We start from the raw sequence: 27,278 nt of genomic DNA on the forward strand, positions 1-27,278 counted from the left end.
GCGCGCGGTTGGAGGAGGCAGGGCCCCTACCTCGATCTTGTGCCACCATCCCTATGGCATGCGGAGGAAAGGAGGAGGGAAGATAGATGCACTGAAGAGAGATAGGACGGAGAAGAGGAGAGAGCAGCACTGATGTGTGGATAAGGAGCTCTCTCGGTGGGGATTTTTTTGTCTATTTTCTTTCTTTCGATGGTTGCCCACCAACCAAAAACATCTGCATGTTAGGAGAGAGCGGCACTGATGTGTGGATAAGGAGCTCTCTCGGTGGGGATTTTTTGTCTATTTGCTTTCTTTTGATGGTTGCCCACCAACCAAAAACATCTGCATGTTGTGTGCCATCGATTGTGAAAAAAATCTATATGAACACCCATTATAATTACATGCTGTAGTTTTTTTGTTATTGATACGTTTAGAGAAATCCAACACGTCGACATATATCGTTTGTGTGTGTCCGTTTGGACATCAAACACGGCCCAACGTGCCAACCCAAATGGACATGCGTCCGTTTTTTCTCTGTTTACCGACCTATTCCCAGTCTAAATTTGAGGCTCATTTTTGTCGATGCGGACACGAAACAGACGCGCGCTAAGCCCGCCTCCTCTTCCCGGACGGCTTCTGGTCGTCCGTCACATCATTTTGCAAATACAGTTTTATGTAAACTAACCTACAATACATATTTAAGTCACATTCAAATCTTTTTTTTGTTGAAATTTCTTTGAAAACTTTTTGAATTTTTAGGCAATTGGTCATCCATATTTAAGTCAACCGAACTGTTTTTTTCTTTAACAGAAAACGCCTTGACGTATCGGTTAATTGATCATAATTTATGTAAAACAAAATTATCCATATCTTTTCAAGCATAACTCCGATTTTAACATATTATATTTAGAATTTAATTAGAAAATTGTGGAAAATCTAAATATGATTTTAGATTTACCTGTTAAATATTTCTAAAATATTATTTTCTTTCGTACCGGCGGCGAATCGAATTGCAAATAAACATCCATTAAACCAGATTTAGACGAAAAATACCAAAAACCACACGTACACACCTATGAAAAACCTCACGAGAAAAAACAACATATTTCTCATCTTATTTCGAGCGAGTGTGCGCGCGCAAGAGAGACCTTAGAACTAACCACATATAAATAAGTTTTTGTTTTGTGAGCACTGAGGCACGGACATGATGTTTAAGAGTGTGTTTTTTTCCCGTTGCAACGCACGGGCTCTTTTGCTAGTTTTAAATAAAAAAAGAAACTATCAAAACAGGCATTAGCTATTTTTAAAATATTAGGACATTTTTTAAATGCATTAACATATTTTGAATTAGAAAGCATTTTGTTAAATGCCTTTAATAATTTTTAATACATGGAATTGTATTTGAGATCATGGACTTTTCTTATTGTACAAATATTTTTCTAAAATTGCAAACATTTTATTGTATATGCGAGCATTTTTTTACAAAACTCCGAGCAGTTTTTGAAGTCACAAACATTTTAATTTTTGAAATGTGTTGATTTATAATTATCAGTTTATTAAAATTTTAAATATTATTTAAAGTTCTAAATTATTTAAAATAAAAAAAATAAAAGAAACTGAAAATAAATAAATAAATAAATGGAACTAAAAGCAGGCGCCTGTGCATGGGCCGGGCCATACGGCGTGTTGGATATTCTCCCAACGTGCAGAGCGTAATATTGGACGTTTTACCGGCCCAGTCCAAGATTTTTTGCTTTATGAAACGTGTTATATTATTTACCGGTGGCATGTTAGGTAATTTATGCAAACTTTAGAAGTAATTTTTAACACGGACCACCAAAAACCGTATTTGTTTTATTATCAGGGAGAGATTTAGCCCAACGGTCGAGAATATGGCTGTGCACGAGGTCTCTCGAAAACCCACCACGAACATGAGGAGGAAAATGCCTTTGTCGGCGCCGAAAAGTCCCACGTGACCGCGATTCTGAAATCAAGAACATGAGCGAGTTACCGAAACGCCCCTCCCGATCCAACCAAAAACAAGAGACACAATCAGATCCATCTGGATTAGACTCTGGCCGTCCTCCTCCTCCCCTTTGCTCGATTTCACACACACAGGACTCAAATTCGTTTTCGAGCTTTCTTCTTGGCCGCGCTTTCGTTTTCGTTTCGCTGGCGAGTTGCCCAGCAGACATATACGAGCATTGCTGAGCTGTGGGCCGGTTCTGGTGGTGTGGACCTGAAAGACTCGATCTTGAATCGCTCGGCACCACCACGGCTGCGGTAGCTTCCCCCGACCTTTGCTTGTTGGTAGTTTTCTCCCATCTCCACACGACACTGGTGCGCATTGCATCTACTGTGGCTCTAGTTGGAGCGAATGGCGAGGCTGGCGGCGGGGCTGCTGCTGGCCGCGGCGGCGGCGGCCGTGCTGGTGGCGGCGGCGGAGGGGCTGGGTGTCAACTGGGGCACGCAGGCGTCGCACCCTCTGCCTCCCAAGGTGGTGGTGCAGCTGCTCAAGGACAACGGCATCAACAAGGTGAAGCTCTTCGAGACCAATCTGGAGGCCATGAAGGCGCTCGCCGGCAGCGGGGTGGAGGTCATGCTCGCCATCCCCAACAACATGCTCCACCACATCGCCGGCGACTCGGGCGCCGCCGCCAGGGACTGGGTCAAGCGCAATGTCAAGCGCTTCGACTTCGACGGCGGCGTCGTCATCAAGTAAGCTCCCTTTCTCTCACTCCCAGCCGTCGTCCTGCTTAATTTTCTACCTTATCTCAGCTGATATGCAAATATTCGCGTAATATTGCCACCAACCATTTGGCCATTTGGTTCTTGTGTAGCACAGCGATACTAGTATACTACGTACATTGCATGCTTGTGTAAATTTCCTCTTCTTCCTGCACGAAACTGTAATCTGGTGTGCTTATACTAGAATGAGATGAGGGTTGGAGGAGACAGTGGTGAGTGGAGGAGGTTGTTGGGACGATTTGGTTGGTCGTGGTGTGCAAGCCAAGGGATCATAATCTTTTGGTGGGCCATCTTACCACTTGCATAATAATATGGGGTATCTGTCAATTGTTGTCATGTTCTTTGTGTGTCAGCATGCAGTTTATTATAGTCACTAATTCAGTGTCCAGTTTTGGACATTTTCTGGATATACTGGGACGCCGGATAAATGAGATGTGTGTGGGTGTTGCTTGGAAATACAGAGAAAGAAAATCATAGCTTGTCTAACAACAATTCTTGGCATAATAACCGTCGATATGATGATTTTGATAAAACATGCCACACTAACAAAGAGCAAATTTAGCATTTGTTTTGGCCTACATAGTGGAAGGTGAACCACAATGTTTCATAATAAGTTGAACACACAAGTGACAAGAGTTTTGTTCTGATTCTTACTACAGTATATAAGTAGGAGTACATCCTTGTGAATGAACCGTTGCGACGCAATGCAGGTACGTGGCGGTGGGCAACGAGCCATTCTTGGAAGCGTACAAGGGGTCCTTCATCAAGGTCACCTTGCCGGCGCTGGAGAACATCCAGAACGCGCTCAACGACGCGGGCGTCGGCGACCGGATCAAGGCGACTGTCCCTCTCAACGCCGACGTGTACAACTCCCCGGCCAGGAACCCCGTGCCTTCGGCGGGCCGCTTCCGCGCCGAAATCTCCGGCGTCATGACGGACATCGTCAGGTTCCTGGCCAAGAACAAGGCGCCCTTCACCGTCAACATCTACCCGTTCCTCAGCCTCTACCTCGACGACAACTTCCCCCTGGACTTTGCCTTCTTCGACGGCGGCGGCGCGACGCCGGTGAACGACAAGGGCGTGATGTACACAAACGTGTACGATGCCAACTTCGACACGCTGGTCGCGGCGCTGGCGGCGGTGGGGCACGGCGACATGCCGATCATCGTGGGCGAGGTCGGCTGGCCCACGGACGGCGACAGGCACGCCAAGGCGTCCCACGCGCGGCGCTTCTACGACGGGCTGCTGAGGCGGCTGGCGGCGAACCGCGGCACGCCGGCGAGGCCGAACCGGCACATCGAGACGTACTTGTTCGGGCTGGTGGACGAGGACAGGAAGAGCGTGCAGCCGGGCAGCTTCGAGCGGCACTGGGGCATCTTCCGGTATGACGGGCAGCCCAAGTTCGCCATGGATCTGAGCGGGCAGGGCCGCCGGGACGCGACACTGGTGCCTGCCAAGGGCGTGCAGTACCTGTCGAGGACGTGGTGCGCGGTGAACCCCAAGGCGAGCAGGGACGACCTCGGCAAGCTCCTTGGCGCCAAGATCGACTACGCGTGCAGCAACGCCGACTGCACGACGCTTGGATACGGCTCCACGTGTAACGGCATGGACGCCATGGGCAACGCTTCCTACGCCTTCAACGCCTACTACCAAGCGCAGAGCCAGAAGGACGAGGCATGTGACTTCCAGGGCCTCGCGCTGCCCACCCAGACGGATCCCTCCACGACCACCTGCAACTTCACCATCCAGATAGCCACCTCGGGCTCGAGGGTGGCGGCCACACGCCTTGGCATGGCGACGGCGGTTGCCGCCCTGCTGGTGGCGTTGCTCCAGCTCTCACTGTCATAGTATTTGGCATTCCCGCGGTTGATTTGTTCACAAGATCAATTGTTGTTAAACTTGGTGACATATTGTAATCTCAACCAACTCTCTGATCTCTCTCTCTCTTGTAGCTATCTTGTTCTTTCTGTAACAACCGAATCCTTCTAGATTGGATCCTTCCTTGTAACCAACGACAAGGGTTTTGCCCACAATTAATATAAACCCACAACAAGGATTTCGTGGATTTTGGAACTTGCGGCGGCTGAAATGATTTTTCGTCGACTCCTTTATGGTTTTCGGAATATTGAGATTTTATAGAGCCCAGAGACGGTGGAGGAGACGCCCGAGACCTCCATTAGGTAGCAGGCCGCGCGAGGTGACCTAGGCGCCCTGGTGTCTAGTGGGCCGCCTCGGCCTTCTTTGGTGATTATCCTTGACTCCCAAGTTTCCTTCTGGTCCAAAAACAAATCTTCATAAAGTTTCATGGCATTTGGACTTCATCTGATATTGATTTTCTCGAACCACAATGCATTAGGCTTTCCACTATGTGTTCGGTGCCAAAACACAAAAAAGTATGCCACATACAGAGGGATGCCACATGAAAATAATTTAGCACCGATCACACAATGTTGAGGAATCTAGTATCCACTAGAACTCGGGCCCATGTATATAAACTTGTATAAATCAGCCTAAGTTACCTCATTGCCAACTGATGACCGACAAGTATAGGGGATCTATCGTAGTCCTTTTGATAAGTAAGAGTGTCGAACCCAACGAGGAGCAGAAGGATCTGACAAGTGGTTTTCAGCAAGGTAATGTGGTGAGATGATTCGTAGCAAGCAACAAGTAACAAAAGTAACAACGGTGCAACAAAGAGGCCCAATCCCTTTTGTATCAAGGGACAAGCCTGGACAAAGTCTTATAGGAGGTAAAACGCCCCCGAGGACACATGAGAATTTCTGTCAAGCTAGTTTTCATCATGTTCATATGATTCGCGTTCGTTACTTTGATAGTTTGATATGTGGATGGACCGGCGCTTGGGTACTGCCCTTACTTGGACAAGCATCCCACTTATGATTAACCCCTCTCGCAAGCACCCGCAACTACGAAAGAAGAATTAAGACAAAGTCTAACCATAGCATCAAACTAGTGGATCCAATTGAGCCCCTTACGAAGCAACGCATAAACTAGGGTTTAAGCTTCTGTCACTCTAGCAACCCATCATCTACTTACTACTTCCCAATGCCTCCCTCTAGGCCCAAATAATGGTGAAGTGTTATGTAGTCGACGTTCACATAACACCACTAGAGGAAAAACAACATACAACACATCAAAATATCGAACGAATACCAAATTCACATGACTACTTATAGCATGACTTATCCCAATGTCCTCGGGAACAAAAGTAACTACTCACAAAGCATAATCATATTCATGACCAGAGAGGTAATGAGTAGCATCAAGGATCTGAACATAAACTCTTCCACCAAGTAATCCAACTAGCATCAATTACAAAGAGTAATTAACACTACTAGCAACCTTACAAGTACCAATCGGAGTCGCGAGAGGGAGATTGGTTACAAGAGATAAACTAGGGTTTGAAGATGAGATGGTGCTGATGAAGATGTTGATGGTGACGAGTCCCCTCCGATGAGAGGAGTGTTGGTGATGACGAGGGCGATGATTTCCCCCTCCGGGAGGGAAGTTTCCCCGGCAGGATCGTCCTGCCGGAGCTCTAGATTTGTTCTGCTCAAGTTCCGCCTCGTGGCGGCGGCGAATCCTCCGAAAAGCCTTCTCTTGATTTTTTCCAGACCGAAACCCTTCTTGTAGCAAAGGGGGAGCCAGAGGGCCAGCTGGGAGCCCACAAGCCACCTAGGTGCGGCCAGGGGGGGTGGCCGCGCCTAGCAGGCTTGTGGCCCCCTACTGGCGCACCTCCGGTACTTCTTCGGCCCAATATTTTTTATAAATCCCAAAAAAATCCTCGTTGATTTTCACGGCTTTTGGAATTGCGCAGAATAGGCATCTCAAACTTGCTCCTTTTTCAGGCCAGAATTCCAGCTGTCGGCATTCTCCCTCTTCATGTAAACCTTGCAAAATAAGAGAGTAAAGGCATAAGTATTGTACCGTGAAGTGAAATAATAGCCCAAAAAGCGATAAATATCAACATGAAAGCATCATGCAAAATGGACGTATCAACTCCCCCAAGCTTAGACCTCGCTTGTCCTCAAGCGAAAGCCGAGCTCAATAAATATGCCCAGATGTTTAGGGAGAGAGGTGTCGACAAAACAAGATACGAACATGCAGGCATCATGATCATGATCAGAACAGCAATACCATCATATGAACTCTTATGCTAAAGTGACAATTCCTTCACAAGGTAAAGCATGGATCAAGAACCTTACCGAGAATTAACAACCGATAGCCTTTAGTCATTGAAGCAATTGCAATTTATCACAACATCGGAAAGTGTCAAATAAGAGCTTGTAAAGCAAATCCACATACTCAATCATCTTTTCGTTCTCTACAATTGCTACAACTCACGTGATACTCATGAGATCAAAGTTTCAGCTGGACACAGAGAAAGATAGGGGCTTATAGTTTCGCCTCCCAACCATTTACCTCAAGGGTAATGTCAACAATAATAATTCATGAATACTTACTTCCAAGTTGACATATGAATATAGATCTTTCCCTAGCATATGACGTTAGCCAAGATAAAGGCGAAATAACGAATTGGTGAAGATCACCATGACTCTTTCAAGGGCAAAAAGTAAAGGTACAAGATAGGCCCTTCGCAGAGGGAAGCAGAGGCTGTCATGCGCTTTTGAGGTTGGGATGCGTGTCCTCTTAGTGTGGAGGAACGTCACTTTATATTGCCTCTTGTGATAAAGAACTTTATTATGCAGTCTGTCGCTATTATTGTTGGAATTATGCCCTAGAGGCAATAATAAATATAGTTATTATTATAATTCCTGTATCAAGATAATCGTTTATTATCCATGCTATAATTGTATTGAATGAAGACTTATATACATGTGTGGATACATAGACAAAACACTGTCCCTAGCAAGCCTCTAGTTGGCTAGCCAGTTGATCAAAGATAGTCAGGGTCTTCTGATTATGAACAAGGTGTTGTTGCTTGATAACTGGATCACGTCATTAGGACAATCACGTGATGGACTAGACCCAAACTAATAGACGTAGCATATTGATCGTGTCATTTTGTTGCTACTGTTTTCTGCGTGTCAAGTATTTGTTCCTATGACCATGAGATCATATAACTCACTGACACCGGAGGAATGCTTTGTGTGTATCAAACATCGCAACGTAACTGGGTGACTATAAAGATGCTCTACAGGTATCTCCGAAAGTGTTCATTGAGTTAGTATGGATCGAGACTAGGATTTGTCACTCCGTGTGACGGAGAGGTATCTCGGGGCCCACTCGGTAATACAACATCACACACAAGCCTTGCAAGCAATGTGACTTAGTGTAAGTTGCGGGATCTTGTATTACGGAACGAGTAAAGAGACTTGCCGGTAAACGAGATTGAAATAGGTATGCGGATACTGACGATCGAATCTCGGGCAAGTAACATACCGAAGGACAAAGGGAACGACATACGGGATTATATGAATCCTTGGCACTGAGGTTCAAATGATAAGATCTTCGTAGAATATGTGGGATCCAATATGGGCATCCAGGTCCCGCTAGTGTATATTGACCGAGGAGTCACTCGGGTCATGTCTACATAGTTCTCGAACCCGCAGGGTCTGCACACTTAAGGTTCGACGTTGTTTTATGCGTATTTGAGTTATATGGTTGGTTACCGAATGTTGTTCGGAGTCCCGGATGAGATCACGGACGTCACGAGGGTTTCCGGAATGGTCCGGAAACGAAGATTGATATATAGGATGACCTCATTTGATTACCGGAAGGTTTTCGGAGTTACCGGGAATGTACCGGGAATGACGAATGGGTTCCTCTAGATCGCGTTTCTGCGGAGCTCGGGCGGAGCCCTGCTGAGATTAGATCACCACCAACCTCCGGAGCACCGTCACGCTGCCGGAGAACTCATCTACCTCTCCGTCTCTCTTGCTGGATCAAGAAGGCCGAGATCATCGTCGAGCTGTACGTGTGCTGAACGCGGAGGTGCTGTCAGTTCGGCACTAGATCGTGGGACGGATCGCGGGACGGTTCGCGGGGCGGATCGAGGGACGTGAGGACGTTCCACTACATCAACCGCGTTTCTTAACGCTTCTGCTGTGTGATCTACAAGGGTACGTAGATCGAATATCCCCTCTCATAGATGGACATCACCATGATAGGTCTTCGTGCGCGTAGGAAATTTTTTGTTTCCCATGCGACGTTCCCCATCAGTGGCATCATGAGCTAGGTTCATGCGTATATGTCTTCTCGAGTAGAACACAAAAGTTTTTGTGGGTGGTGATGTGCGTTTTTCTGCCCTCCTTAGTCTTTTCTTGATTCCGCGGTTTTGTTGGATTGAAGCGGCTTGGACCGACATTACTCGTACGCTTACGAGAGACTGGTTTCATCGCTACGAGTAACCCCGTTGCTCAAAGATGACTGTCAAGTGTCAGTTTCTCCAACTTTAGTTGAATCGGATTTGACCGAGGAGGTCCTTGTATAAGGTTAAATAGCAATTCATATATCTCCGTTATGGTGTTTGCGTAAGTAAGATGCGATCCTACTAGATACGCATGGTAACCACGTAAAACATGCAACAACAAAATTAGAGGACGTCTAACTTGTTTTTGCAGGGTATGCTTGTGATGTGATATGGCCAACGATGTGATGTGCTATATTGGATGTATGAGATGATCATGTTGTAATAGATAATATCGACTTGCACGTCAATGGTACGGCAACCGGCAGGAGCCATAGGGTTGTCTTTAAACTAACGTTTGTGCTTGCAGATGCGTTTACTATTTTGTTAGGATGTAGCTTTAGTAGTAATAGCATGAGTAGGACGACAACCCCGATGGCGACACGTTGATGGAGATCATGGTGCGGCGCCGATGACAAGAAGATCGTGCCGGTGCTTTGGTGATGGAGATCAAGGAGCACGTGATGATGGCCATATCATGTCACTTATGAATTGCATGTGATGTTAATCCTTTTATGCACCTTGTTTTGCTTAGAACGACGGTAGCATTATAAGGTGATCTCTCACTAAAATTTCAAGACGAAATTGTGTTCTCCCCGACTGTGCACCGTTGCTACAGTTCGTCATTTCGAGACACCACGTGATGATCGGGTGTGATAGACTCAACGTTCACATACAACGGGTGCAAAACAGTTGCACACGCGGAACACTCGGGTTAAGCTTGACGAGCCTAGCATGTGCAGACATGGCCTCGGAACACATGAGACCGAAAGGTCGATCATGAATCATATAGATGATATGATTAGCATAGGGATGCTTACCACTGAAACTATACTCAACTCACGTGATGATCGGACTTGAGCTAGTGTAAGTGCAAATGACTAGAGAGATGTACTTTTTGAGTGGGAGTTTAGCGAGTAATTTGATTAAGTTAAACTCTAATTATATTGAACATAGTCTAAGTCCACTTTGAATATATTTGTGTTGTAGATCATGGCTCACGCGATAGTCACCCTGAATTTTAATACGTTCCTAGAGAAAGCTAAGTTGAAAGATGATGGAAGCAACTTTGTAGACTGGGCTCGTAATCTTAAGCTAATCTTACAAGCTGGGAAGAAGGATTATGTCCTTAATGCTGCGCTAGGAGATGAACCACCCGCTACGGCTGACCAGGATGTTAAGAACGCTTGGTTAACACGTAAGGAGGACTACTCAGTAGTTCAATGTGCAGTCTTGTATGGCTTAGAACCGGGACTTCAACGTTGCTTTGAGCGTCATGGAGCATTTGAGATGTTCCAGGAGTTGAAGTTCATCTTTCAGAAGAACGCCCGGATCGAGAGGTAAGAGACCTCCGATAAATTCTATGCTTGCAAGATGGAGGAGAACTCGTCTGTCAGTGAACATGTGCTCCAAATGTCTGGGTACTCAAACCGTCTAGCTGAGCTGGGGATTGAACTCCCGCAAGAGGCTATCACTGACAGAATCCTTCAATCACCGCCACCAAGCTATAAAGGCTTTGTGTTGAACTACAACATGCAAGGGATGAACAAGTCACCCGGCGAGTTGTTTGCGATGCTGAAAGTCGCAGAGTCTGAACTCCGTAAAGAGCATCAAGTGTTGATGGTGAATAAGACCACTAGTTTCAAGAGAAACGGCAAAGGCAAGAAGGGTAATTCAAAGAAGAGCGGCAAGCCTGTTTCCAATCCGACGAAGAAACCCAAAGCTGGACCTAAGCCTGAAACAGAGTGTTACTATTGCAAGGGTATGGGTCACTGGAAGCGCAACTGCCCCAAGTATCTTGCTGATAAGAAGGCGGCCAAAGAAAAATCAGGTATATTTGATATACATGTTATTGATGTGTACTTAACCGTCTCTCGTAGTAGTGCCTGGGTATTCGATACCAGTTCTGTTGCTCATATTTGCAACTCGAAACAGGAACTGCGGAATAGACGAAGGCTGGCGAAAGATGAAGTGACGATGCGCGTAGGAAATGGTTCCAAGGTTGATGCAATCGCCGTCGGCACAGTTTCACTTCAGTTACCATCAGGATTAGTTATGAACTTGAATCATTGTTATTTAGTGCCTGCGTTGAGCATGAACATTATATCTGGATCTTGTTTATTGCGAGACGGTTACTCTTTTAAGTCAGAGAATAATGGTTGTTCTATTTCTATGAGTAACATCTTTTATGGTCATGCACCCAATGTGAGAGGATTGTTCATATTGAATCTTGATAGTGGTACACAAATACATAACATTGAGACCAAAAGAGTTAGAGTTAACAATGATAGCGCCATATTTTTGTGGCACTGCCGCTTAGGTCATATTGGTGTAAAGCTCATGAAGAAACTCCATGCCGATGGACTTTTGGAGTCACTTGACTTTGATTCACTTGACACGTGCGAACCATGCGTCATGGGCAAGATGACTAAAACTCCGTTCTCCGGAACAATGGAGTGTGCAAGTGACTTGTTGGAAATCGTACATACCGATGTGTGCGGTCCGATGAGCGTAGAGGCACGCGGCGGATATCGTTATTTTCTCACCTTCACTGACGATTTAAGTAGATATGGTTATGTCTACTTAATGAAGCACAAGTCTGAAACATTTGAAAAGTTCAAGCAATTTCAGAGTGAAGTTGAAAATCGTCATAACAAGAAGATCAAGTTCCTACGGTCTGATCGTGGGGGTGAATATCTGAGTTTCGAGTTTGGTGCTTACTTAAGACAATGTGGAATTGTTTCACAGTTGACACCGCCTGGAACACCACAGCGTAATGGTGTGTCCGAACGTCGTAATCGTACTTTATTAGAGATGGTGCGATCTATGATGTCTCTTACCGATTTGCCGTTATCGTTTTGGGCTTATGCATTAGACACAACTGCATTCACTTTAAATAGGGCACCATCAAAATCCGTTGAGACGACACCATACGAACTATGGTATGGCAAAAGGCCAAAGTTGTCGTTTCTTAAAGTTTGGGGATGTGATGCTTATGTCAAAAAGCTTCAGCCTGAAAAGCTGGAACCCAAAGCGGAAAAGTGCATCTTCATAGGTTACCCAAAAGAGATAGTTGGGTACACCTTCTATCTCAAATCCGAGGGCAAAGTGTTTGTTGCTAAAAACAGAGCTTTTCTCGAGAAGGAGTTTCTCTCGAGAGAATTGAGTGGGAGGAAGATAGAACTTGATGAGGTTGTCGAACCTCTCATCCCTCTAGATTGTGGCGCAGGGCAAGGGGAAACCTCTGTCATTGCGATGCCGGTTGAGGAGGAAGTTAATGATGATGATCATGAAACTCCGGTTCAAGTTCCTGTCGAACCACGCAGGTCGACGAGACCACGTGCTGCTCCAGAGTGGTACGGTAATCCCGTCATGTCAATCATGTTGTTAGACAACAATGAACCTGCAAATTATGAAGAAGCAATGGTGGGCCCATATTCCAACAAATGGCTAGAGGCCATGAAGTCCGAGATAGGATCCATGTATGAGAACAAAGTATGGACTTTGGAAGTACTACCTGAGGGCCGGAAGGCTATTCAGAACAAATGGATCTTTAAGAAGAAGACGGACGCTGACGGCAATGTGACCGTTTATAAAGCTCGACTTGTGGCAAAGGGTTTTTCACAAGTTCAAGGAGTTGACTACGATGAGACATTCTCACCCGTAGCGATGCTTAAGTAATAGCTGCATTTTTCGATTATGAAATCTGGCAGATGGATGTCAAAACGGCGTTCCTTAACGGTTTCCTTAAGGAAGAGTTGTATATGATGCAACCCGAAGGTTTCGTCGATCCTAAGAATGCTAACAAGGTGTGCAAGCTCCAGCGATCCATTTATGGGCTGGTGCAAGCATCTTGGAGTTGGAACAAACGCTTTGATGAGGTGATCAAAGCATTTGGGTTTATACAAGTGGTTGGAGAATCTTGTATTTACAAGAAAGTGAGTGGGAGCTCTGTGGCGTTTCTAATATTATATTTGGATGACATATTGCTGATTGGAAACAACGTAGAGTTTTTGGAGAGCATAAAGGATTACCTGAATAACAGTTTCTCTATGAAGGACCTAGGAGAAGCTGCTTACATTCTAGGCATTAAGATCTACAGGGATAGATCGAAACACATACCTTGATAAAGTTTTGAAGAGGTTCAAAATGGAACAGTCCAAGAAAGGGTTCTTGCCAGTTTTACAAGGTACGAGATTGAGTAAGACTCAGTGCCCAGCAACGGATGAGGATAGAGAGCATATGAGCACCGTCCCCTATGCTTCAGCCATAGGTTCTATCATGTATGCAATGCTGTGGACTAGACCGGACGTTAGCTTGGCCATAAGTATGGCAGGCAGGTTCCAGAGTAATCCAGGAGTGGATCACTGGACGGCGGTCAAGAATATCCTGAAGTACCTGAAAAGGACTAAGGAGATGTTTCTCGTGTATGGAGGTGACGAAGAGCTCGCCGTAAAGGGTTACGTCGATGCAAGCTTTGACACAGATCCGGACGACTCTAAGTCGCAGACCGGATACGTATTTATTCTTAATTATGAACAAGGTGTTGTTGCTTGATAACTGGATCACGTCATTAGGAGAATCACGTGATGGACTAGACCCAAACTAATAGACGTAGCATATTGATCGTGTCATTTTGTTGCTACTGTTTTCTGCGTGTCAAGTATTTGTTCCTATGACCATGAGATCATATAACTCACTGACACCGGAGGAATGCTTTGTGTGTATCAAACATCGCAACGTAACTGGGTGACTATAAAGATGCTCTACAGGTATCTCCGAAAGTGTTCATTGAGTTAGTATGGATCGAGACTAGGATTTGTCACTCCGTGTGACGGAGAGGTATCTCGGGGCCCACTCGGTAATACAACATCACACACAAACCTTGCAAGCAATGTGACTTAGTGTAAGTTGCGGGATCTTGTATTACGGAACTAGTAAAGAGACTTGCCGGTAAACGAGATTGAAATAGGTATGCGGATACTGACGATCGAATCTCGGGCAAGTAACATACCGAAGGACAAAGGGAATGACATACGGGATTATATGAATCCTTGGCACTGAGGTTCAAACGATAAGATCTTCGTAGAATATGTGGGATCCAATATGGGCATCCAGGTCCCGCTATTGGATATTGACCGAGGAGTCACTCGAGTCATGTCTACATAGTTCTCGAACCCGCAGGGTCTGCACACTTAAGGTTCGACGTTGTTTTATGCGTATTTGAGTTATATGGTTGGTTACCGAATGTTGTTCGGAGTCCCGGATGAGATCACGGACGTCACGAGGGTTTCCGGAATGGTCCGGAAATGAAGATTGATATATAGGATGACCTCATTTGATTACCGGAAGGTTTTCGGAGTTATCGGGAATGTACCGGGAATGAAGAATGGGTTCCGGGTGTTCACCGGGGGGGGGGGGGCAACCCACCCCGGGGAAGCCCATAGGCCTTGGGGGTGGCGCACCAACGCTTAGTGGGCTGGTGGGACAGCCCAAGAAGGCCCTATGCGCCATAGGAAGAAAATCAAAGAGAAAAGAAAAAAAAGAGGAGGTGGGAAAAGGGGGAAGGACTCCTCCTTCCAAACCTAATTGGATTCGGTTTGGAAGGGGAGGACTCCCCCCCTTGGCTCAGCCGACCCCCTTGAGGGTCCTTGGACCCCAAGGCAAGGATCCCCCTCTTCCCCCTATATATACGGAGGTTTTAGGGCTGATTTGAGACAACTTTGCTACGGCAGCCCGACCACATATCTCCACGGTTTTACCTCTAGATTGCGTTTCTGCGGAGCTCGGGTGGAGCCCTGCTGAGATTAGATCACCACCAACCTCCGGAGGGCCGTCACGCTGCCGGAGAACTCATCTACCTCTCCGTCTCTCTTGCTGGATCAAGAAGGCCGAGATCATCAAGCTGTACGTGTGCTGAACGCGGAGGTGCCTTCAGTTCGGCACTAGATCGTGGGACGGATCGCGGGACGGTTCGCGGGGCGGATCGAGGGACGTGAGGACGTTCCACTACATCAACCTCGTTTCTTAACGCTTCTGCTGTGCGATCTACAAGGGTACGTAGATCGAATATCCCCTCTCGTAGATGGACATCACCATGATAGGTCTTCGTGCGCGTAGGAAAATTTTTGTTTCCCATGCGACGTTCCCCATCATTTATGTCTTCCTCATCATAGGTTCGTACAAAGCTTATTTTACACACACTAATAGATCATACATATTAGGGAAGCATAGGTTTTCATGCGCTTTTGAGGTTTGGATATGTGTCCTCTTAGTGTGGAGGAACGTCACTTTATATTGCCTCCTGTGATAAAGAACTTTATTATGCACTCCGTCGCTTTTATGTCTTCCTCATCACAGGTTCGTACAAAGTTTATTTTCCACACACTAATAGATCATACATATTAGGGAGCAATTTTTATTGCTTGCATCGATGACAACTTACTTGAGGGATCTTATTCAATCCATAGGTAGGTATGGTGGACTCTCATGGCAAAACTGGGTCGAAGGTTTATGGATGCACAAGTAGTATCTCTACTTGGTGCGGGAGTTTTGGCTAATATGAGGTGGAAGCAATCGTCACATGCTAAGGGATCTCTAGTCATATAACATTGTTCGGAACCAAGCAAACACAATTCTTTATGCTGTCTTCCTTGTCCAACATCTACTTCTAAGCATGCAATAGTTTAGTGAGTGTTCACAATCATAGATGGTGTCAAAGATGATATATTTATATGTGGACCTCTCCTTCTTTATCACTTCCTATTAATTGCAACAATGACCAAGGTCTACGTTTGTCTACCCTCAACAAGTTTCAATCATCATCCCTTTTATATGTGAATCCATCACTTTCCATAAGATCATTACATGATCTTTCATCCTTTTGTTCTTTTCTTATTCTTTTGATCATGGCATGAGGCAAGGCCCTTAACTAAGACACTCTTTATTATATGGCTCACGAGCTCGAATACATCGGGGGTGACACAAAGCAAAACTCAAGCCTAAAACACTAAGACCTTTAATCTACTAGAGAAAGAGAAAACTGAAAAGGAAGAAACTAAAAAAAAGGTAAAGGCAAAAGATGTGATGGTGATACGATACCGGGGCAACTCCCCCAATCTTGGCACAAGCCAAGGGGATCTCCCATACCCATGTTTAGTTGTCTTCTTTTGGAGGTGATGGTGGTAGAGTCGTTTCAACATAGGTTTGATCCTCCGTCTTCCAAGGCATTGGTGCTCCATCATGGAAAGATGACTGAGTCTCCGGAATCCTCAAATCTGCAGCCAACCGTATTGATTTAAATCTATACTCATACTCAAGTTTTGGTTCTGCAGGTCATAGATCTGGGCTTGGAGGTGACCAATTCCGTCATAGAGCCTGGAGAGGTGCTTCCCGATGTCATTGGCATCGATCTTGTGCTTGTTGGTGAACTCCGTGATCATCATGTGGTTGGCGTTGAGTCCACGCTCCACAATCCCTTGGCACTTGAAGACATGTTGCTCCATTGCTTCGAGCCTCGCCTGCATGCTTCCAGTCTTCTTAGGCCCCTCAACATCATGGATGTGCAACATCCCCTCACGCATCTCGATAGATTGAGGGTGTTGCAGCACTCCCGTGAGGTAGGGATTGATGACGTTCTCGAAGATCTTGTCCTTCAGAGCTTTTGGGGACGTCATAGCAATCTAGATCTACAACCGAAACATGCTCGAAACGAAAACAGAGGAAAATCGCGTGATACAAGGGTCAGACCTTACGGGAGAATATATAATGATTTTTTTCCGACCAGAAGGAGTACTCCGCATGAAAACGGAGTCCGGGAGGCACACGAGGTGGCCACAAGCCCCCCAGGAACGACGAGGGGGGTGGCCCGCGCCTGGCAGGCTTGTCGCCTCCTCGTGCGCTTTTCGGACTACTTCAAATTTTTCTATTTTTCTAAATATTCCAAAACGGAGAAAAATTCCTACTGGAAAAGTTTTGGAGTCTGTTTACTTAGCAAAACACATACCTCTTCATTTTCGGAGTCTGAAACAGGCTGATAAATATCCCTTAGGTATTCCTCCGGAGTTATGGTATTGATAATATTGCTTTCAACATTTATGGGAGTACCTGAGATATAATGCTTGATTATCTGCCCATTTACCACTCCTGGACAATTACCTTCCGTGTTGTTGATCTTGATAGCGCCGGAACGTTATACTTCCTCAACAATATAGGGACCTTCCCAATTAGAGAGAAGCTTGCTTGCAAAAAATCTTAAACAAGAATTATATAGCAAGACATAATCACCTACATTGAACTCACACTTTTGTATCCTTTTATCATGCCACCTCTTAACCCTTTCTTCGAACAACTTGGTATTCTCATATGCCTGAGTTCTCCATTCATCAAGCGAGCTAATATCAAATAGCCTCTTCTCACTAGCAAGTTTGAAATAAAAGTTGAGCTCTTTGATTGCCCAATAAGCTTTGTGCTCTAGCTCAAGAGGTAAATGGCATGCTTTACCGTACACCATTTTGTACGGAGACATGCCCTTGGGATTCTTATAGGCAGTCCTATAAGCCCAGAGTGCATCATCAAGCTTCTTAGACCAATTCATTCTAGACCTGTTGACAGTCTTTTGCAGAATTAGTTTAATCTCTCTATTGCTTAGCTCTACATGACCACTGGACTGAGGGTGATAGGGAGATGCAATTCTATGGTTGACATTGTACTTAGCAAGCGTTTTACGGAAAGCACCATGAATGAAATGTGAACCACCGTCGGTCATTAGATATCTAGGGGCTCCAAATCTAGGGAAAATAACTTCTTTAAGCATCCTGATAGAAGTGTTGTGATCAGCACTACTGGTTGGGATAGCTTCTACCCACTTAGTGACGTAATCAATAGCAACTCGGATATGAGTATACCCGTTGGATTTTGGAAAAGGTCCCATATAGTCAAAGCCCCAAACATCAAATGGTTCAATAACAAGTGAATAGTTCATAGGCATTTCCGGACGTTTACCGATATTACCTATTCTTTGACATTCGTCACAAGACAAGACAAACTTGTGGGCATCCTTGAAGAGAGTGGGCCAATAGAAACCTGATTGCAATACCTTGTGTGCAGTTCTATCTCCCGAATGGTGTCCTCCATAGGCCTCGGAGTGACACTTCTGTAGGATCTGTCCCTGTTCGTGTTCAGGTACACAACGTCTAATAACACCGTCTACTCATTCCTTATAAAGGTGAGGATCATCCCAGAAGTAATGTCTTAAATCAAAGAAGAATTTCTTCTTTTGCTGGTATGTGAAACTAGGTGGTATATATTTGGCAACGATATAGTTTGCATAATCAGCATACCACGGCGCACTACGTGAAGCATTGATGACATTCAATTGCTCATCAGGAAAGCTATCATCAATAGGTTGTCGGTCATCAAGAACGTTCTCCAACCTAGACAAGTTATCTGCTACGGGGTTATCAACACCCTTCCTGTCGACAACGTGCAAATCAAACTCTTGTAGCAAGAGAACCCATCTGATAAGTCTAGGTTTAGCGTCTTTCTTCTCCATGAGGTACTTAATAGCAGCGTGATCGGTGTGAATAGTGACTTTGGAATCAACTATGTAAGACCTGAACTTTTCACATGCAAACACGACTGCTAAAAATTCCTTCTCCGTAGTAGCATAGTTTCTTTGGGCACTGTTAGAGTTTTACTAGCATAGTGAATAACATTCAACTTCTTATCAACTCTTTGCCCTAGGACAACACCAACAGCATAATCACTAGCATCACACATGATTTCAAAAGGTAAGTTCCAATCAGGTGGTTGAACAATAGGTGCAGTTATCAAGGCCTTCTTAAGTATTTCGAAGGATTCCTCACAATCATCGTCAAAGACAAAAGGAATATCCTTTTGCAAGAGATTGGTAAGAGGCCTAGAAATCTTAGAGAAGTCTTTAATGAACCTCCTATAGAAACCAACATGACCAAGGAAACTTCTTATACCTTTGATATCTGTGGGGTATGGCATTTTCTCGGTTGCATCAACCTTAGCCTTATCGACTTCAATACCTCTTTCAGAAAATTTATGTCCTAAGACGATGCCTTCATTAACCATAAAGTGGCACTTCTCCCAATTCAAGACAAGACTGGTGTCTTTACATCTCTGCAATACTCGATCAAGGTTGCCGAGGCAATCGTCAAAAGAAGACCCGTAGACGGAAAAGTCATCCATGAAAACCTCGACAATCTTTTCACAAAAGTCAGAGAATATACCCATCATACATCTTTGAAAGGTAGCAGGTGCATTACATAAGCCAAAAGGCATACGTCCGTAAGCAAAGGTACTGAAAGGGGAAGTGAAAGTGGTTTTCTCCTGATCAGATTGTGCAACTGGTATTTGGGAGAAACCAGAATAACCGTCTAGAAAGCAGAAGTGTGTGTGTTTAGACAGTATTTCTAGCATTTGGTCGATAAAAGGCAAAGGGTAATGATCTTTCCTAGTGGCTTTATTCAATTTCCTAAAATCGATCACCATCCCATAGCCAGTAATAATCCTCTGAGGGATCAATTCATCCTTATCATTAGGGACAACGGTAAAACCTCCCTTCTTAGGGACGCAATGCATCGGACTCACCCAATCACCATGAGCAGCATGATAGATAATACCTGCTTCCAGGAGCTTTAGTATTTCTTTTCTTACTACCTCTTTATCTTAGGATTTAATCTCCGTTGATGATCAGCAACTAGTTTGGAATCAGGATCAGTCTTAATCTTGTGCTGGCATAGAGTGGGACTAATGCCCTTAAGATCATCAAGAGTATATCCAATAGCAGCACGGTGCTTCCTCAGATTTTTTAGTAACTTCTTTTCTTCATGCTCTGAGAGGCTAGCACTAATTATGACAGGATATATCTCTTTTTCATCAAGATAAGCATACTTAAGAGTATCTGGCAACTGTTTAAGCTCAAACACAAGAACACCTTTTGGTGGGGGTGGATCCCCAAGCAGTTCAACAGGCAAGTTATTCTTAAGTATAGGATATTGTTCTAAGACAACTCTATCTATCTCATCCCTTTCATCCATATGCATATCATTTTCATGCTCAAGCAAGTATTGCTCTAAGGGATCAGTAGGAGGCACGGCAATAGAAGCTAAGGCAATAGTTTCATCCTTACTAGGCAACTCTTTTTCATGAGGTTGTCTACCAAACTTGGAGAAATTGAACTCGTGTGACATGCCTTCAAAGCCAACAGTGACAGTTTGCTTCTCACAGTCAATATGAGCATTGACGGTATTGAGAAAAGGTCTACCAAAAATGATGGGACAAAATCTATCTTGGGTGGTAGCGAGAATGAGGATATCAGCAGGATACTTCGTTTTACCACACAAGACTTCAACATCCCTAACAATTCCCACAGGGCAGATATTATCTCTATTGGCAAGCTGAATAGTGACATCAATAGGTTCTATCTCAACAGGTGCAATCTCATCTTTAATTTCATCGTATAAGGATTGAGGTATTGCACTAACACTAGCACCCACGTCACATAAACCATGATAACAATGATCTCCTATCTTAACAGAAACAACAGGCGTGCCAACAACAAGCCTATGCATGTCTCTAGCATGTGGTTTAGCAATTCTAGCAGCATCTTCACAGAAGTGAATATTATGGCCATCAACATTGTCGCACAGGAGATCTTTGATAATAGCAACGCTAGGTTCAACTCTAATTTTCTCAGGGGGTGTAGGTGTTCTAATCTAGCCTCTACGTATCATAGTTGATGCTTTAGAATGATCCTTTATCCTAACAGGGAAAGGTGGTTTCTCAATGTAAGCACTGGGAACAATAGGATCATTATAGGAAATGACTCTCTCTTCAACTGGATTGGGCTTAACTACATTGACTTTGAAGGGAGGATGATATTTAAACCACTTCTATTTGGGGAGATCAATATGAGCAGCAAATGATTCACACAATGAAGCTACTATCTCAGAGTCAAGTCCATACTTAGCGCTAAAATCACAAAAAGTATTTGTTTCAACAAAGGATTTAACGCAATCAAACTTGAAATTCATACCCGACTCCTTACCTTCATCAAGCTCCTAGTCTTCAGAGTTGCGTTTAATTCTCTCCAATAAATTCCACTTGAAGTCAATATCTCTCTTCATAAAAGAACCGGTACAAGAAGTGTCAAGCATGGTCTGATCATCATGAGAAAGCCGAGCATAGAAGTTCTGAATGATAATTTCTCTCGAGAGCTCATGGTTGGGGCATGAATATAACATTGATTTAAGCCTCCCCCAAGCTTGAGCGATGCTTTCTCTGTCACGAGGCCAAAAATTATAAATATAGTTCCGATCACGATGTAATAAATGCATAGGATAAAACTTTTGATGAAATTCCAATTTCAACCGATTGTAGTTCCATGATCCAGTATCATCACATAGCCTATACCATGTCAACGCCTTATCCCTCAAAGATAAGGGAAATACCTTCTTCTTGACCTCATCCTCAGGCAAACCTGCAAGCTTAAATAAACCACAAACTTCATCTACATAGATTAGATGCAAGTCTGGATGTGATGTTCCATCTCCTGTAAAAGGATTAGCCAGCAGTTTCTCAAGCATACTCGAAGGAAATTGAAAGAAAATATTTTCAGTAGGTGCAGCAGTTTGAGGAGAAACTCTTTTTGCTTCCATTCGAGGTGAAGATACCCTGAACAAGCCCCTCAAAGGATTAGTTTCCATAGTGACAAGTGACAATAAATTTCAGCACACTATATGAATGTTTCCTTACCAAGTTCCACTTACCAAATGCGCTTCACTCCCCAGCAACGGCGCCAGAAAAGAGTCTTGATGACCCACAAGTATAGGGGATCTATCGTAGTCCTTTCGATAAGTAAGAGTGTCGAACCCAACGAGAAGCAGAAGGATCTGACAAGTGGTTTTCAGCAAGGTAATATCTACAAGCACTGAAATTATCGGTAACAAGTAGTTGTGTGGTGAGATGATTCGTAGCAAGCAACAAGTAACAAGAGTAACAATGGTGAAGCAAAGTGGCCAAATCCCTTTTGTAGCAAGGGACAAGCCTGGACAAAGTCTTATAGGAGGTAAACCGCTCTCGAGGACACATGGGAATTTCTGTCAAGCTAGTTTTCATCATGTTCATATGATTCGCGTTCGTTACTTTGATAGTTTGATATGTGGGTGGACCGGCGCTTGGGTACTGCCCTTACTTGGACAAGCATCCTGTTGGAATTATGCCCTAGAGGCAATAATAAATGTATAGTTATTATTATAATTCCTGTGTCAAGATAATAGTTTATTATCCATGCTATAATTGTATTGAATGAAGACTCATTTACATGTGTGGATACATAGACAAAACACCGTCCCTAGCATGCCTCTAGTTGGCTAGCCAGTTGATCGATGATAGTCAGTGTCTTATGATTATGAACAAGGTGTTGTTGCTTGATAACTGGATCACGTCATTAGGAGAATCACGTGATGGACTAGACCCAAACTAATTGACGTAGCATGTTGATCGTGTCATTTTGTTGCTACTGTTTTCTGCGTGTCAAGTATTTATTCCTATGACCATGAGATCATATAACTCACTGACACCGGAGGAATGCTTTGTGTGTATCAAACGTCGCAACGTAACTGGGTGACTATAAAGATGCTCTACAGGTATCTCCGAAGGTGTTAGTTGAGTTAGTATGGATCAAGACTGGGATTTGTCACTCCGTGTGACGGAGAGGTATCTCGGGGCCCACTCGGTAATACAACATCACACACAAGCCTTGCAAGCAATGTGACTTAGTGTAAGTTGCGGGATCTTGTATTACAGAACGAGTAAAGAGACTTGCCGGTAAACAAGATTGAAATAGGTATACGGATACTGACGATCGAATCTCGGGCAAGTAACATACCGAAGGACAAAGGGAATGACATACGGGATTATACGAATCCTTGGCACTGAGGTTCAAACGATAAGATCTTCGTAGAATATGTAGGATCCAATATGGGCATCCAGGTCCCGCTATTGGATATTGACCGAGGAGTCTCTCGGGTCATGTCTACATAGTTCTCGAACCCGCAGGGTCTGCACACTTAAGGTTCGACGTTGTTTTATGCGTATTTGAGTTATATGGTTGGTTACCGAATGTTGTTCGGAGTCCCGGATGAGATCACGGACGTCACGAGGGTTTCCAGAATGGTCCGGAAACGAAGATTGATATATAGGATGACCTCATTTGATTACCGGAAGGTTTTCGGAGTTACCGGGAATGTACCGGGAATGACGAATGGGTTCCGGGAGTTCACCGGAGGGGGGCAACCCACTCCGGGGAAGCCCATAGGATTTTGGGGGACACACCAGCCCTTAGTGGGCTGGTGGGACAGCCCCAAGGAGGCCTATGCGCCAAGAAAAGAAAATCAAAGGAAAAGAAAAAAAAAGGAGGGAAGAAGTGGGAAGGGAGGGGGACTCCTCCCACCAAACCAAGTCCAACTCGGTTTGGGGGGGGGGGGAGTCCTCCCCCCCTTGGCTCGGCCGACCCCTTGGGAGTCCCTTGGACCCCAAGGCAAGGTCCCCCTCCCTCCTCCTATATATATGGGGCTTTTAGGGCAGATTTGAGACGACTTTCTCACGGCTGCCCGACCACATACCTCCATAGTTTTTCCTCTAGATCGTGTTTCTGCGGAGCTCGGGCGGAGCCCTGCTGAGACAAGATCATCACCAACCTCCGGAGCGCCGTCACGCTGCCGGAGAACTCTTCTACCTCTCCGTCTCTCTTGCTGGATCAAGAAGGCCGAGATCATCGTCGAGCTGTACGTGTGCTGAACGCGGAGGTGCCGTCCGTTCGGTACTAGATCGTGGGACTGATCGCAGGATTGTTCGCGGGGCGGATCGAGGGACGTGAGGACATTCCACTACATCAACCGCGTTCTCTAACGCTTCTGCTGTATGATCTACAAGGGTACGTAGATCACTCATCCCCTCTCGTAGATGACATCACCATGATAGGTCTTCGTGCGCGTAGGAATTTTTTTGTTTCCCATGCGACGTTCCCCAACAGTGGCATCATGAGCTAGGTTCATGCGTAGATGTCTTCTCGAGTAGAACACAAAAGGTTTTGTGGGCGTTGATGTGCGTTTTGCTGCCCTCCTTAGTCTTTTCTTGATTCCGCGGTATTGTTGGATTGAAGCGGCTTGGACCGACATTACTCGTACGCTTACGAGAGACTGGTTTCATCGTTACGAGTAACCCCCTTTGCTCAAAGATGACTGGCAAGTGACGGTTTCTCCAACTTTAGTTGAATCGGATTTGACCGAGGAGGTCCTTGGATGAGGTTAAATAGCAACTCATATATCTCCGTTGTGGTGTTTGCGTAAGTAAGATGCGATCCTACTAGATACCCTTGGTCACCACGTAAAACTTGCAACAACAAAATTAGAGGACGTCTAACTTGTTTTTGCAGGGTATGATTGTGATGTGATATGGCCAATGATGTGATGTGATATATTGGATGTATGAGATGATCATGTTGTAATAGAAATATCGACTTGCACGTCGATGGTACGGCAACCGGCAGGAGCCATAGGGTTGTCTTTATACTAACATATTTGTGCTTGCAGATGCGTTTACTATTTTGCTAGGATGTAGCTTTAGTAGTAATAGCATAAGTAGCACGACAACCCCGATGGCAACACGTTGATGGATGATCATGGTGTGGCGCCGGTGACAAGAAGATCGTGCCGGTGCTTTGGTGATGGAGATCAAGAAGCACGTGATGATGGCCATATCATGTCACTTATGAATTGCATGTGATGTTAATCCTTTTATGCACCTTATTTTGCTTAGAACGACGGTAGCATTATGAGGTGATCTCTCACTAAAATTTCAAGACGAAATTGTGTTCTCCCCGACTGTGCACCGTTGCTACAGTTCGTCGTTTCGAGACACCACGTGATGATCTGGTGTGATAGACTCAACGTTCACATACAACGGGTGCAAAACAGTTGCGCACAGCGGAACACTCGGGTTAAGCTTGACGAGCCTAGCATGTGCAGACATGGCCTCGGAACACATGAGACCGAAAGGTCGATCATGAATCATATAGTTGATATGATTAGCATAGGGATGCTTACCACTTAAACTACTCTCGACTCACGTGATGATCGGACTTGGGATAGTGTAAGTGGATCATGAACCACTCAAATGACTAGAGAGATGTACTTTTTGAGTGGGAGTTTGGCATATAATTTGATTAAGTTGAACTCTAATTATCTTGAACATAGTCTAAGTCCACTTTGAATATATTTGTGTTGTAGATCATGGCTCACGAAGTGTCATCCTGAATTTTAATACGTTCCTAGAGAAAGCTAAGTTGAAAGATGATGGAAGCAACTTTGTAGACTGGGCTCGTAATCTTAAGCTAATCTTACAAGCTGGAAAGAAGGATTATGTCCTTAATGCTGCGCTAGGAGATGAACCACCTGCTACGGCTGATCAGGATGTTAAGAACGCTTGGTTAGCACGTAAGGAGGACTACTCAATAGTTCAATGTGCAGTCTTGTATGGCTTAGAGCCGGGACTTCAACGTCGCTTTGAGCGTCATGGAGCATTTGAGATGTTCCAGGAGTTGAAGTTTATCTTTCAGAAGAACGCCCGGATCGAGAGGTATGAGACCTCCGATAAATTCTATGCTTGCAAGATGGAGGAAAACTCGTCTGTCAGTGAACATGTGCTCAAAGTGTCTGGGTACTCAAACCGTCTAGCTGAACTGGGGATTGAACTCCCGCAAGAAGCTATCACTGACAGAATCCTCCAATCACTGCCGCCAAGCTATAAAGGCTTTGTGTTGAACTACAACATGCAAGGGATGAACAAGTCTCCCGGCGAGTTGTTTGCGATGCTGAAAGTCGCAGAGTATGAACTCCGTAAAGAGCATCAAGTGTTGATGGTGAGCAAGACCACTAGTTTCAAGAGAAACGGCAAGGGCAAGAAGGGCAATTCGAAGAAGAGCGGCAAGCCTATTGCCAATCCGCCGAAGAAACCCAAGGCTGGACCTAAGCCTGAAACAGAGTGCCTCTATTGCAAGGGTATGGGTCACTGGAAGCGCAATTGCCCCAAGTATTTGGCAGATAAGAAGGCGGGCAAAGAAAAATCAGGTATATTTGATATACATGTTATTGATGTGTACTTAACCGGCTCTCGTAGTAGTGCCTGGGTATTCGATACCGGTTCTGTTGCTCACATTTGCAACTCGAAGCAGGAACTGCGGAATAGACGAAGGCTGGCGAAAGACGAAGTGACGATGCGCGTAGGAAACGGTTCCAAGGTTGATGCAATCGCCATCGGCACCGTGTCACTTCAACTACCATCGGGATTAGTGATGAACTTAAATCATTGTTATTTAGTGCCTGCGTTGAGCATGAACATTATATCTGGATCTTGTTTATTGCGAGACGGTTACTCTTTTAAGTCTGAGAATAATGGTTGTTCTATTTCTATGAGTAACATCTTTTATGGTCATGCACCGAATGTGAGAGGATTGTTCATATTGAATCTCGATAGCGATACGCATATACATAACATTGAGACCAAAAGAGTTAGAGTAAACAATGATAGCGCCATATTGTTGTGGCACTGCCGCTTGGGTCATATTGGTGTAAAGCGCATGAAGAAACTCCATGCTGATGGACTTTTGGAGTCACTTGACTTTGATTCACTTGACACGTGCGAACCATGCCTTATGGGCAAGATGACTAAAACTCCGTTCTCCGGAACAATGGAGCGTGCAGGTGACTTGTTGGAAATCATACATACCGATGTCTGTGGTCCGATGAGCGTGGAGGCACGCGGCGGATATCGTTATTTTCTCACCTTCACTGACGATTTAAGTAGATATGGTTATGTCTACTTGATGAAGCACAAGTCTGAAACATTTGAAAAGTTCAAGCAATTTCAGAGTGAAGTAGAAAATCATCGTAACAAGAAGATCAAGTTCCTACGGTCTGATCGTGGGGGTGAATATCTGAGTTTTGAGTTTGGTACTCACTTAAGACAATGTGGAATTGTTTCGCAGTTAACACCGCCTGGAACACCACAG

At 44.7% G+C, this 27,278-nt stretch overlaps 1 protein-coding gene across 1 annotated transcript; it reads left to right on the top strand.

Moving 5' to 3' along the window:
* The first annotated feature begins 1,902 nt into the window (after positions 1-1,902).
* LOC123395582 (glucan endo-1,3-beta-glucosidase 8-like) lies at positions 1,903-4,800 on the top strand. Its single transcript, XM_045090601.1, has 2 exons — positions 1,903-2,697; positions 3,438-4,800. Exons 1-2 carry the CDS (start codon positions 2,357-2,359, stop codon positions 4,573-4,575), a joined length of 1,479 nt encoding a protein of 492 aa, XP_044946536.1. The 5' UTR covers positions 1,903-2,356; the 3' UTR covers positions 4,576-4,800.
* The last annotated feature ends 22,478 nt before the right edge of the window (positions 4,801-27,278 follow it).

The sequence above is a fragment of the Hordeum vulgare genome, chromosome 5H (assembly GCF_904849725.1).
Source record: "Hordeum vulgare subsp. vulgare chromosome 5H, MorexV3_pseudomolecules_assembly, whole genome shotgun sequence".
NCBI classification, from domain to species: domain Eukaryota; kingdom Viridiplantae; phylum Streptophyta; class Magnoliopsida; order Poales; family Poaceae; genus Hordeum; species Hordeum vulgare.